Source organism: Melozone crissalis, unplaced genomic scaffold, assembly GCF_028551555.1.
Source record: "Melozone crissalis strain CALT ecotype California unplaced genomic scaffold, PUWL_Pcris_2 ptg000081l_1, whole genome shotgun sequence".
NCBI classification, from domain to species: Eukaryota; Metazoa; Chordata; class Aves; order Passeriformes; family Passerellidae; genus Melozone; species Melozone crissalis.
In genome coordinates, this window is record NW_026535858.1 from 15,455,135 (window position 1) to 15,468,333 (window position 13,199).

General features: G+C 49.1%; 1 protein-coding gene across 1 annotated transcript; it reads left to right on the top strand.

The window, feature by feature from the left end:
• Positions 1 to 3,976: 3,976 nt before the first annotated feature.
• Positions 3,977 to 12,930, top strand: CHGB (chromogranin B). Its single transcript, XM_054290442.1, has 5 exons — positions 3,977 to 4,045; positions 7,662 to 7,705; positions 8,937 to 9,030; positions 9,796 to 11,474; positions 12,563 to 12,930. The coding sequence occupies exons 1-5, from the start codon at positions 3,997 to 3,999 to the stop codon at positions 12,644 to 12,646; spliced, it is 1,950 nt and encodes a 649-aa protein (XP_054146417.1). The 5' UTR covers positions 3,977 to 3,996; the 3' UTR covers positions 12,647 to 12,930.
• Positions 12,931 to 13,199: the final 269 nt, after the last annotated feature.

Sequence of the window (13,199 nt, forward strand, 5' to 3'; positions counted from 1 at the left end):
AGTGGTCACTTTGGACTGGAGTCCAGCACATCATTTTTGGACAGACAATCAGGTGAGGAGTGGCAGCTCAGAAAAAAGGAAGTCTTGTGACTAAAAATGCCAATGGTGCTCACATTATTAGGCAAATTCCAACTTTCTCTTCTAGGAGGAGATGTGCCTGTTGGTTCCCATCAGTGTCATCTGTCCCATGGAGACATTTACCTGTGGAATTGCAGGAGCTCACTTGCATTTCCTGCCTGGAGCAAGCAATGCCAGCAAGTTGCTACTAGGGAAGGAGCTAGGAAGTGGCACTTTATGCTGACTGCAGTATGGAAAAATTGCCCCTAGGCTCCAGAGTTTCCTTTTCCCTTTCCCTTTCCTTTCCCTTTCCTTTCCCTTTCCTTCCCCTTTCCTTTCCTTTCCTTTCCTTTCCTTTCCTTTCCTTTCCTTTCCTTTCCTTTCCTTTCCTTTCCTTTCCTTCCCTTCCCTTCCCTTCCCTTCCCTTCCCTTCCCTTCCCTTTCCCTTTCCCTTTCCCTTTCCCTTTCCTTTCCCTTTCCTTTCCCTTTCCTCCCCTCCTTCCTTTCCTCCTATCTATCTATCTATCTATCTATCTATCTATCTATCTATCTATCTATCTATCTATCATTTTAAACTTATTTTTGTATTGCAGCACAGTCCAGTTTTCTGTCATCTGATCTAACAGAGAGGAGGCTGACTGGGGAGGAAGAGAGCTATGTGTGAGCAGTATACGGGAAAATGTTCTGTGGAAAACCTGGGATGTTGGATAAATGGTTGTGTTTATACTTGGTCTTCCCTCTCTCACCTCTGTTTTGGGCTTGGCTTTGTTTTGGGTTTGGTGGTTTCTTTTCTTTCATTCTGCAGCCTGTGAGTGTATCCAGAAGCCCTGAGGATTTCTATCAGGTAGCACAGGGCTTTTTCCAGAGGACCACAGCAGGGTCTGTGCATGTATTTTTCATACCACTCAATAGTTATGACATCCCTTGTAGGCTTCTTTTAAACCTCTTTTCAGTTAGGCCATACAATATTTGACCTCATTTCTGTGGAATAGATACATCACTGAAGAACAGGAGCTAGAAGGATCCTGCATGGAAGAGAAGAGGGTTACAAGTGAAGAAAATTTGTTTTTTTAAGAAGACTAAGAAAGACAATTCAGGAAGAGTTGGACTGAACTTTTAAGGTTCTCAAGCAAAAATACCCTGTAAATTCTTTGAATTTTTAATGAAGAAAGTCTTTTGACACTAAAGACTGGAAGTCAGTTTCTAGCAGCTTTTTCTGCACTGCCTAAGTGTATTGGCATGAATAAAACCCACAGTGTGAGGTGCTATATAAATACAGAAAACTAAAAAAAGATATTTGCCCATGCTACAGAAATCACCCATCTGTACCACACAGGGTCTCAGCTGCAGCTCAGCTTGCTGGGCTCTGGTGCCATGTGCTAAGGCCACAGGTGGTGACAGTCACTTTTATGCAAGAAGGACCCAAAAATGTGTCAGCTGTGCAGCTCCACATCCCTTATGTTACAAGGAGCATTGCATATGGCAAGGTTTCTGAAAGGATTTTGGTTCTGTTAGGGAAGTTGGATAGATGGTGGCCTTAAGGTGCAATTGTCTTTCTCCAGACCCATCCTCTCAGCACCTCCTGAATGAAAGAGATGAGTTTGTTCATGAAATGGGCTGCAGTATTTTAATGCCATGAAAACTAATTGGCATGTGAGAATGAAGATAATCCCCACTAGCACACCTAATTAGAAGAGCAGTCCTCATTTTCCTCATGCAGTCTCCTCTCAATTTAGAAGGAGCTCAGGCACAGAAATTGCTTGTCATCCTTTGAAGTTTCAGCTTCTAGCATGAGCCAAATGTGTAACTTTCTAAAGCATTTGTATTTGAGAGAATCCCACAGGATAAATAGTGTTTATTCATAGAGCAGTAGATTGTCACAACATTGCCAGGCGTGGATGTCACTGCAGTCAGAGTACTGACACATCTGAGAAAGGAGGTTGGGGTGTGCCACTCACAGTGATCAAATGAAATGTGCCTTTGCCTGCAGTAATCCTGATTTAGTGCAGTCACAGCTCTCTCCTGATCTGCAGAGAAACTCACCCCACCTGATACCTGGCTGTAAAAGTCCACGTGAAGTGACAGTGCCTTGAGAACAGAGGCTGACTTAATTAATTAACTGTGGGCAAGATGCTTGGATGCTCTGGTTTTCCAGTGCTGGCAGAAGAGTCTGTGGGATCCTGTTTTGGAATCCTACCCCGAAGACAGAGTTGGATATACTCCAACCACTTCTGTCCCTACTCCTGTCACAGGCCTCCTACAACATTTGCAAATCTTTGTCACCTCGAACCTCATCAAATCTGAAGGTGCTCCCATGCAGACCCTGATGTAACTGATGGCAAAACATGCTATTTATATGCCTGCAGAAGCAGAGAATACATAAAAGGCAAATGCTTCACTTAAAATTCTTTCTCATGAGCAGCTGAAGAGCTTGAGGCCAGGCTGAATCCTCACACTGACAGAGGAGGATGAGGGGGCCTTGGAGCCAGGGAAATTTGTCAGTCTTTTGAAACAGGCTCTTGACTTCCCAAAGCCAAGACTGGAGATTCCTAAAGAAGCAGCTGCCTGTGGAGATGGGGCTGGCATAGGCAGTACAGAACAGCATGAGGAGGGAGGTGGGAGATGTTGCTGGTGGTTTGTCTTCCATGGTGGCCAGGTGACTGCGTTGTGTTACTTTGCAGAAATGGCAAACTGAATGCAAGGTGAGCAAGGTGTCTGGCTTGGCTCCTGGTGTCTCCTCCAGGCTGTCTCCTGAAGCAGGCTTCAAATGGAGCTGGAATTCTGCTTCCTGCTGGTGAGTTGGATTGGAGCACTGTGCTTGTGTCCTGTTTTGTCTCTAAAGGCTGTGTGGCTGTAGCAGCCTGCCATTGTTAATGGACAATAGAATGGCACAGGAATGATAACAGAGGAAACTGCCAGCTTGATGTGCAGATCCATTGTCCTCCAGGAGCACTGGCAGTTAGAGGGCCATCTGCTTGGCTCTCAAACAAAAAAGAAAGCTGTAAATACACTTAAAATTAGAGATGGCCCTCTGAGGGTTAATGAAAACCAAAAGGAGTTCTGGTCTTTGCCTGGCTCTGAAGGGAACCGGGTGGAGCATTCAGATTTCCTCGTTTTAACTTGTCATTTAAGCTTTTTATTCCACTACGGACTAATTGGGACAGCAGGGGCTGTTAAAGGAAACCATGTTAAACTTGATCTCTGTATGCTTCCTCTGGCTCCCCAGAGCATCATCACAGTAAATAAGAGGTTTGCCTGTGGAGATGGATGCTGAGAGCAGTGATTTCCCTGGTAGAACTCTTGGGGAATACTGTGTGCCATTCCCTCCCCAGGTGCCATAAGCACTGGAATTGCTTCCCAGTCGGGGTCTGGGTGTGCTGGATAGGGGGTGGGGGAGGCTGTGAGAGGAGGGAGCAGTGAGGAGAGGGGAAGGGACAAAAACCGTGCAGGAGGAAAAGGCTGCAGCAGCACCTGAAGAGGCTTTGATCGGAAAAGGGTGTGGAAGCGTGGCAGTGATTCCTTGTGGAAGCTGTTTGAGGGATGGATTACCGCACCTCTCCTCCCTTCGGCATCCTCTGACGGTGGGAAAGACCTAAGGACGCTACCGCATCCTCCGAGCTGGAGAAGGAGGCAGGGAAGCCCCGCTTTCCCCTTTGGTGGGGCACGGCGGGGCGATGTAAGGGGGTCATGGAAGTGTTGGTCGGGGATCGGGCAGGGCGGCTGCGGTGCTTACCGGGGAAGGGAAAGCGAGCTGGGCTTGCCCAGCCTGTGAGAAAGTTGGAGAGGAGAGGAGAGGAGAGCGGGGGCGGCACTGCCGGGGGCTCGCAGTGACGCAGCTCCGGCGGGGCCCCCCGCCCGCTCCTCCGCCCCCGCTCCCCTTTTAAACCGCGCCGGAGCCGCCGAGCGCAGCCCAGCCCAGCCGAGCCGAGCCGTGCTGAGATGGGGCCGCCGGCGCTGCTCGCCCTCCTGGCGGCCGCCGCCCTGGCAGGTGAGCGGGAACGGGGAGAGCGCTGGGAACGGCGGGGAGCGGCGGAGGGATGGATGGACGGACGGACGGACGGGCGGGCTCGCTCCGGGGAGGCGGCGGTGGGTGCGGGACCCGCAGCCCGGGGTCGCCCCTCGGGAACGGGCGGCGGGGATGGCGCTGAGCGAGAGCTCCCCGCCTGCTCCGCCTTTATTTTTATCCCGGTCTTTGCACAAAGACTTCTCGGTGCCGCTTCGTTCCAGCGGTGCTGCTGGGCTTGTGCCAGCCGGTGCTGGATGCTGGGAGGTGATGGCAAAGTAGCGGCTCTGCGGGTTTAACTAACAGGGGTTTTAATTTTTTGCACGCGGCATTAAACACTAAAAACCCCTCGGTGAAATGAACCTTAAACACAATAGAATGAGGTGGTGGCTTGGCTCTGTAGTGTTTTATGCATACTTACATCATTGGTTGAAAGAGTCGGTGTCATTCTGGGTTGAGTATTTTTGGCTTTAGGTCTGTTAGAAGTCTCCACGCTTCTGGGACTTGCGCAGAGACTGTGAGGAAGTTGGGTGCCTTCAAGAGCCTTTATTGAAATCAAAGAGGGAGGGTGGGGTACGGAGGGGAAGAGACCCCAGCGCAGAGAAGCTCACACACTTATACCATAGATTCTATAGGGGTTTATTACCAAATGTTTTTTCCTGTTTATCAAAGGTTTATCCTGTTTATCAAAGTACCTGATCAAACAGATCAGGTTTTACATCCTTTGTGGCTGTTGTGCTTTCAAATGTTGAACTGGTTAGACATTAACTTCAAGAACTTTCTAGTACTCCTGCAAATCAATATGCCTAAATTTCAGTGATCCTGCCTAGGAAGACACTGTGACATTTTGGTGAGGAATGACACTGCACTGAGTCATCTGCGCTGATGAAACAAAGCCATGTGGGGATTTCATCAGGGACCCACCTGAAGATCTGTTCTAATCTTGGAGATGCAAGCAAAATCCTTGTGAATTTGTCCTGCATTTATCACTTCTCATGATATTCATCAACTCTCAGCACTTAGGCAAAAATCAAATAATCTGATCACAACTGCCTGGGCAGACCTGGTTCAGGAGGGTAAAGCAGAGCCGGGGCTCAGCTGTGCTCCGTGGGGCTGTGGTTTGTTTCTTGCTGTGTGTTCAGGTGCAAGGTTTCCATGCTGGCACATGCTCTGCTCTGGAGCCCTGCTGTGCTCCGTGTGCCTGCTGTGCCCCTGCAAGGCCATGGGTGGGTGTCCTGCTGCCTGAGCCCTGTCCCTGTCAGGGTGGTGGCCTCACCCCTCCTGGGCACACCTGGGGACGATGGCAGCCGTGTTGGCCAGCACCTTCGGGTGGCAGGTGGCCCCTAGGGAGCTCTTGCCAGCTGGCACTGCCAGCCCTGGGTAAAGTGGGGCACTGCTGGCTCCCCACTGCCTTCCTGGCCCAGCCCTGGCAGAGCAGCTGCCTCAGGGAGTTATTTCAGGCTCTGGCATGGATTGGAGCCTCATCCTGTTTCTCCAGACAGGTTAATATGAAGTTTGTCCAATACCATTTGGTTCTCCTGACATTGTTATGATGCTCCCTCTTTGTTCATGCTGCCTTTCACTGTTAACCAAGCTCTTGGGAGCTTTTGAATGACAGCAAAGGCAGTGGGTACAGCCTGATTTTTGTCTTCCTGTGCCACTGACAGCACTCAGGGGGTGGCCTGAGGTAGGAAAATATGTCCAGGAGTTTTTCTGCTCTGTGCTTTATCCCATCCTGGGTGTCACTCACAGGAGATGTGCTGTGGCTGCATCACTCAAAGGATAAAATCAATGCTTGCCCTGGAGCCTGTCAGGTTTTCACAGGGGCTGGAGGAGCAGAGGAGCCTCCCAAGAAGAGGCTCATACCTGTGAGTGGAGCCTGGGAGCAGCTCCTGCTGTAAGAGCAACATCCCCAACACCTGTGGGATTGAGAGATTGTCTTTTTAAGACTAACACTTGTTTTGGTGGGAGGGCTTTGTCTCCTGCCTGCAGCAGCCTGGCAGTCATTTGCATACTGGGTTAGTGAAGGAGCTGGAGCTGCCTCAGGCAGCTTGAGCCTGAGCTGGGGGAGAGGCTTGGCTCTGAGCAGCACCATCCCCTCACACACCACCTGCCACTCTGGAGGAGGCAGGCAGTGCTATTTTAGGGGAATCCCTGCTGTGCTCTCCTTGTGTGGGTTCCCTTCTCTGATGGCACTTGTATAGGCAGGGAAGGGCTGGGGGCTGGAGAAGCACATCCCTGCATGTGTGTTTGGGGGAGAGCACAGAAATATCAGAGTTATTAGTGTATGATGCTCAGCTATTACACTCTGAGTCAGTGCTCCAGAGGATGTCTGCTTCCTCTGCCAGCTCAGAGAATAAAAAGGTTGTGTTCTTTAAATAGTGCAGGGCTACGTGCTCCTGTCTTCCTTGGGACAGTGCTCCTTCTCCTGATGCTGAGAGGTAAAGCTGACCTCCTTTACCTCCATGATGTGCTGTGTGCTCATCTGTTTCAGGAGGTCTCTCACTGACCCAGCCAGAGAGAGGTCATGGTTGTATTTAGGACACTCTGACCCGTGTGAGGACTTTAGGACTGCACCTCAAGCTCTGTGTGTGTGCTGTGATTCTGCACCTTGGGAGGCCTGCACAGCCAGGATTCAACAGGCCCTGCTTGCACACACTGCTGTGGGGTGGCACAGGGGCTTAACCTCACTCCTGGAAATCTCCAGGTGCATGGGAATTGACACAGCTCATTAATAACACACAGCACATTTATAACACACAGTTCATTAATAACACACAGCAGCCAAGCTCATTAACCAGCTGGAGCCATTGCAGCAGTGATGGCAAAATCAGGCAGCACGGAGGTTTTATGGGCAGTAGCTTCTTTCCAAAAGCAAATTCCTTGGCCCAGGTACAGTAGAACTGGTGTAAGGGGGTGTGAGTTATCCCACATGTCCCCAGGGCACAGAGAGTGAGGGATGGGTTGTACTGCCTCCTTCCAGAGTGGTTTTCCACTGAGATTTGAGGGGGTTTTGCTTATTTCTTGGAATGATAATGGACCACTCAGAGAATGGAAATTTTCCTGTCTCTTCTGCCTGTCTCCATCCTTGCAGGAGCCACCTCCAAGTGAGACAACATTTCTCCAGCAGGACTGGGACAGTAGCTGCTTTAAAGTCTTAAAGAATGGTCTGCTATTGACAAGGGGTGCACCTAGAGCTTCTCCAAGAAGCCAAAAGATTCTTGGGGTGCAAACAGGCCTTGCTTGTTGGGTTTGATTTATTTTTTTTAACAGGTGCAGCTACATAAGGACCTGGTTTGAAATAAAGTTCAATTTTGGAATTTGAACATGGCTTTCTTTGGTGTTGCATTTTTTGTGGGTGGGATTATTCTTCGTGTATATTATTTTAGTGCTACAAGTGTTACCATGCCTCTTCTCTCGTGCTATGCCTCAATTTTAGGTGGCTTTTCCATCCAAATAAGGAAAGCTTTCATGTGGAATGTGCCTGGTTTAGTTGGCTGCCAACCCAAAACCCAAGCTGCCCCATCAGACCAATTTGACTGAGGACTCGTGTCAGTGATGCTTGTATTGATGAATCTCTAATAATTGGTTTTTCTTCCAGGTGCCAGCACAGTTCCAGTGGAGAAAGACCATACTGAAGAAATGGTGAGTTGCTGCTTGTCAAACCAACCCCAGAAAATACCAGTGATGTGTTCTCCATTTCTTTAAACTCTCAGGACAATGCTTCATTTTTTTTCTTAAGGGTAAATTTTTAAAAAGCAGATGGCTGGTGTGGGACTCAGAGTGCCTTTAGCTGCCAGGAGATGCCTGCCTGCACCTCGGTGTGTTTGGTGGAAATGGGAGCTGCCTCTTGTGTCAGTGTGGTACTTGTGAAGCTCTGCATTGTACAGCTGCTTGAAAAGCGATCTGAAATACTGCACAGTACATGTTATTGTACTGACAGCTTGGGGGAAAGATGAAATACCTACAGTTCCCTACTGTGTTACAGACTCACTGCTGTAGTCCTTCCTCTCCTTCTGTGGAAAGAGATCTCCCCCTGTGTGATTAAATAAATGCCATCAGCTGCTCCCAGAGCTGACACCAGACCCCCTGCACTGGTTGTTGCTGTGATCATTTAGATCAGCAAACACCTGGTAATAACCAGAAATTGTTAAAAGACAAATGGCTCTGTAAATGTTTCATTGTCTCCTCCCAGTCATCCCCACAGATTGTCAGCCTGAGGCTCTGGTACCCCCACAAACAGGAGCACTTGTTCTCACCATCAACTTCAGCACCTGAAAATCATTTTATACAGAGGACATTCTTTGGTAGTGCTTAGAATTAGAGCACATTGTGTGATTTTCCTAAATCAATCAATTTTCTCTGCTCCAGACAGCCCAGTTGAATGTTCAGTGCTAAAGACCAGGCAGGACTCAGAGCACACACAGGTGGAAAGGTGTGGAGTGTGTCCCTGACAGAGGACATGGAGGTGTTTTAGTGTATTGGCAGTCCAGACTGCCTGTGCAGCATCCTCATATGGGCAGATCCTACAGGATAATCCTCATCCTTTGAATGTGTGTTGGGCCTGTTTATTTTGTAGGGTGTGTTACCACATGTTGTTTGACTTTCCTTTGTACTGAGTAGGGTATTTAATATTTTAAAAGGTACAAAAGAAGCCCCTTAGCTCTGCAAACAAAAGGGGAGATAAAAAGACCTCTCTGTTCTCTTCCTGTTGGTACAGGGGTGAGGGGCAGAACCCAAATGTACAGGATTACTCAAAACTCATTAATAATGACAGCCTGAACTCTCATCTCCAACAGGCTTTTCTACCAGCTGGCTCAGAAGTAAAGTTTCCATTTTTGCCATGAGGATTTCTCTCCTGTTTTGTCTCCTCCAGGTGACGCGGTGCATTGTGGAGGTTCTGTCCAACGCTCTCTCTAAGCCCAATGCACCCCCCATTAATCCTGAGTGCAAAGAAATCCTGAAGAAGAGTAAGTACATCATCATCTGCACTGAGGAAAGGAGTTTGGTGCGTGGATTCTCTCTGGTGATGGAGCTGGTGAAACTGGTGCCTCCAAATTTCAGTGCCAGAATTCTGGTGTCCTTCTGTGTGTCTCTCTCAGGGAACAAACAGCCTGACCTGGGAATTCCTAGGGATTCTTGCCTGACACTTGTGGCTCCCTCCTTGAACCACCTGGAGAGTCTGAGAGGACTTGACAAACTCTTTAGGTAGCCTGAAAAGATGAAGCATAACTATTGCAAAGCATCAGATTTCTTTGATTTTTTTTTCAGTCAATTTTAAAAAAAAACTTTTAAATTTTGCTAAAAAGAATCCCTGGTGGTTTTGAGTTGCTTGAATAGATAGTTGTCTTTTTTTTGGGAATAAGCATCTGTGATGGGCCTGGTCTGGCATTCAAAGAACTGAACACAACTCCAGATCCCATTGTTTTTAATGGGAAGGAGAGCTAGCTTGACTCAGTACTAAAAATGTGATCACAAAAAAAGCCAAAGAAGGAAATTTATTCTGGAAATTCCAAAGGAACTTGTAAAATGCCTAATTAAGTGGAGTTAATTAGTTAGTTAATCCTTTTCCAGGCAAGCATACTAAATAGTGGCAAAGTAATGATTTTGAAAGCAGAATTAAGAAATCAGTTCTGTCCAAATTTCCTTGGTACTTTGAGAAGGCAGTCATGTCTTTGAAATAACACTTCAGTGGAGGGTTGGATTACTCCATGATGCTGCCTTTGTTCTTGTAGGTGATAAAAATGACAGAGAGAGAAGTGAAAACGAACAGCCTGAAGTGAGGCATCCCAAGAACCCAGCAGAGACTGAAAAACATCCTCCTGGGAGCATGGAGAAAGAACAAAGGCAGGCAGAAGAGGAATCTAAAAAGTACATGGAAGGAGGTGATGAGGAGAAACTTGCTCATGAGGAAGGTAAAAGCGAGGAGGAGGAGGCTGGACACCACACACCTGCTCAGGATGAGACACTTCACGTGGAAGAAAAGAAGCACTACCAGGAAATTGGGAGAGAGGAGGAGAGGAATTACCACAGTGAGGAGGAAAGCAAAGAGGGGAAATGTTGTGAGGATGTGGAGGCTGCTGTTGTCACCAAGAAGTCCCACTCTGAGGGCATGAGCGTGGATGAGTTCCGTGGTGGGAGTGATCAGAGCCCCAGGGGCCGCTGGCACCTGGAGGAGGGAATGCAGAGCCCTTCCAAACAAATTCGGGAGGGTGAAGAGGGAGAGGAAGGAAGGAGTGAGAAATACCACCATGAGTCTCAGGAACGTGGGTTCTCCCACCAGCAGCAGCGTGAAGAATCTGAGGAGAGCGAAGAAAGAGAGGAGGGAAAGGAGCCCTTCAAAGGCAAAGGTTATCATGGGAAGCACAGGGGGGGTGACTCCAGTGAAGAGAAGAGGGGCCATGGTGGTGAGAGGGGGGAACCAGCAGGGGGATCACACCCGGGGGAGGCCAATCTCTGGGAGCAGTGGAAGCACCGACAGAAACATGAGGAAGAGTCTGAGGAGAAGGGTGGCTCTCCTGGCAGGCGTGGGCCCGAGGGGCTGCAGCAGGAGGGGCCTGCAGAGCAGGGCAGTGAGGAGCTCAGCTGGCAGCACAGCCAGGAGAGCAGGGACGAGGAAAACAAGAGGCACCACCACAGTGAGGAGAGCAGTGAGAAGTGGCACGAGGAGAGGAGGCAGCACAGTGGATCCCACCATCCTGGGGGCAGGATGCACCTTGCTGAGGGAAGCCAGGAGGAGCTGGCCAGGTACCTCAGCCAGGAGAGGCAGCGCCATGTGGGAGGGAGAGCCCACGGAGGGAACAGGCAACAGGAGGGGGCGCAGAAGGCTCGAGAGCACAAGGGCCAGGCCAGCAGGCACTACAGCACTGAGGACAGCCTGGAGGAGGAGGAGGAGGTGGAAAAGAAGCATCACAGCAGTGACCAGGTGGAAAATGAAGAGGAGGAAAGGTTTGCAGAGAGAGAAGAGTACAGAGGCCATCTCCCTGCAGAGAAAGAGAAGAGAACCGCAGCATCCTACAGGCCGTTCTACCCACTGGTGTGGTGGAAAAGCCAGCACTTGGACAAGAGGGACAGTGCAGGGGAGCAGCTTCTGGAGGGCAGGGAGGAAGGCAGGCCTGGCCTGAGTGAGAAGAGCCTTTTCCCTGAGTACAATGACTACGAGTGGTGGTCAGAAAAGCAGATCCAGAGCGCTCTGAAGCACAGGCGCAGCAAGAAGAGGAATCCTGGCAAAGCGAACAGATACGATGTGGAAAGGCAGTACAACAAGATGGATCAACTTGCACAACTTCTGAACTACAGGAAGAAGTCAGCTGAACTCCCAGGGCTGTACAGCTCTGGAGAAGACCTGAAGAAGCGTCGGGTAGCTGGCAATGACAGAAGGAGCCTAAGCCAGAGGCCCCTGACAGAAGAGGAGGTAAGTGCACAGCAGTTTCCCTGAAAAGCTGGGGGAAACACACTCCCAAATCCATTCCCAAGGTAGCTGGGAAACTGCACAGAAAAACACAAACAAGATTAAGTCACCATTAAGGTGTGAGTAAATGTTCAGTGATTTAAAAATCTGCTTTCTTTGAACAGCGGAACTTTGAGTTTGCTGAACTACCCCAGGGCACAATTTGTGGGATAAAAGCACAGCTCCTGTCTGCTGCAAGGCAGGAAGGAAAAGATTTTGTTCCCCTTTGGGCCCTGCCTCTCCCTCGAGGCTCCACAGACTGAATAAACGTTGCAGCAGGAGCAGAGGGAAAACTGACAAGCACCACTTGTGCTGTCGGGTTGTTTAAAACACCGAGCTGCAAAGTGAGTTGGGTGTTTAGAGGGAAAGCAGCTGCCCGTGGACTTCCCAGCTGGAATTGCAGAGCAGAACCTGCACCTGTAAGTCCAGTTCCTATGTGCAGTTCACACGTAGTGAATCCTTTTTGTTGCACTTCCTGTTCTGCTCCAGCATCCAGGAAAACTGATCCTACAGCCATCAGTGAGCTCCCCTCAGGCACATCCTCCTGCTGTGTCAGTGTCTGTGCATTGCTCAAGCTGTGCTGGGAGCAGGGAGGCTGCACACTGATTTATTTAACCAGGTGTGCATTGGTGTTAACGAGTCGCCCTGGTAAAGGCTCGGTGCACAAAGCTTCTCCTGCTCCCTGTGCCTGAGGAGCTGTGCCCTCACTGCCCCTGTGCTGGCTGTGGGACCCGCAGGGACAGCAGCTGTGACATGGCAGGAGGCCACCTATGGATGGTAATGGTGAACTAAATCTACAAAGATGAGGCTGTAATTAGAGCCGGCTCTCACAATTAAAATGTTGATGCTTTCCCCAGCCCATGTTCAGTCCAAAGCAGGGAATTTCACCAATCTCCCAAGTCTTTGCTGCACTGCTGTTAACACCCGCTCTGCTCAGGGACTGGGACGGGGCAGGACAGAATCTGCCTTGGAAATGGCCTTTCCTCTCCTTTCCCTGGAACAAAACATTTCCCAGCGTTAACAACGATGTGTGAAACGCTCTGTTTTCCCAGGAGAAGCAGCTGGAAAACCTGGCCACCATGGATCTGGAGCTGCAGAACATAGCAGAGAAGATCAACAGCCTCAGGAGAGGCTGAAGGTGTCCCGTGTTCTGTGGTAAAGTCACTGCCGCTGGATTGTTGTTTGCCCCAAACCCAGGAAATTCTATTCCCTGTCCACTCTTGTGTAGTGATTTACACAGCTGAAAGTGTCTTTAATTTGCTGTTATGCTCCTGAGACCTGAATGGCATGAATTTTAGTAACATAACCTTTCATGTGGGCAGGTATTTTTAATATGCTTTTGGAGATAATTGTGTTAGTGTTCTTCAGGAATATATTTGTCTGAGTTTGCAATAATAAAAACCATTGATCTTGGACCAAACCTTCTCCTTGTTCATGTGGCTGCTGGGGTGATCTCAGTGAGCTGGTCAGGTGTGTGGATTGTGCACAGAACAGTGGTGCTCCAACACTCTTTAAAAGCTACACAGAGCCCATCTGTGCATTTTGTTTGCCCCTTTGTATGGGCATGAGAGGGAACAAGGAATCTGAAATCTCAATAGTGATTTATTTCTTGTTCCCTTCCTCATTTTCACTGCATTTTACAAGGATTATGGGACATTTGAAAACTGGGATTCAGTGTTGAGACTGTGT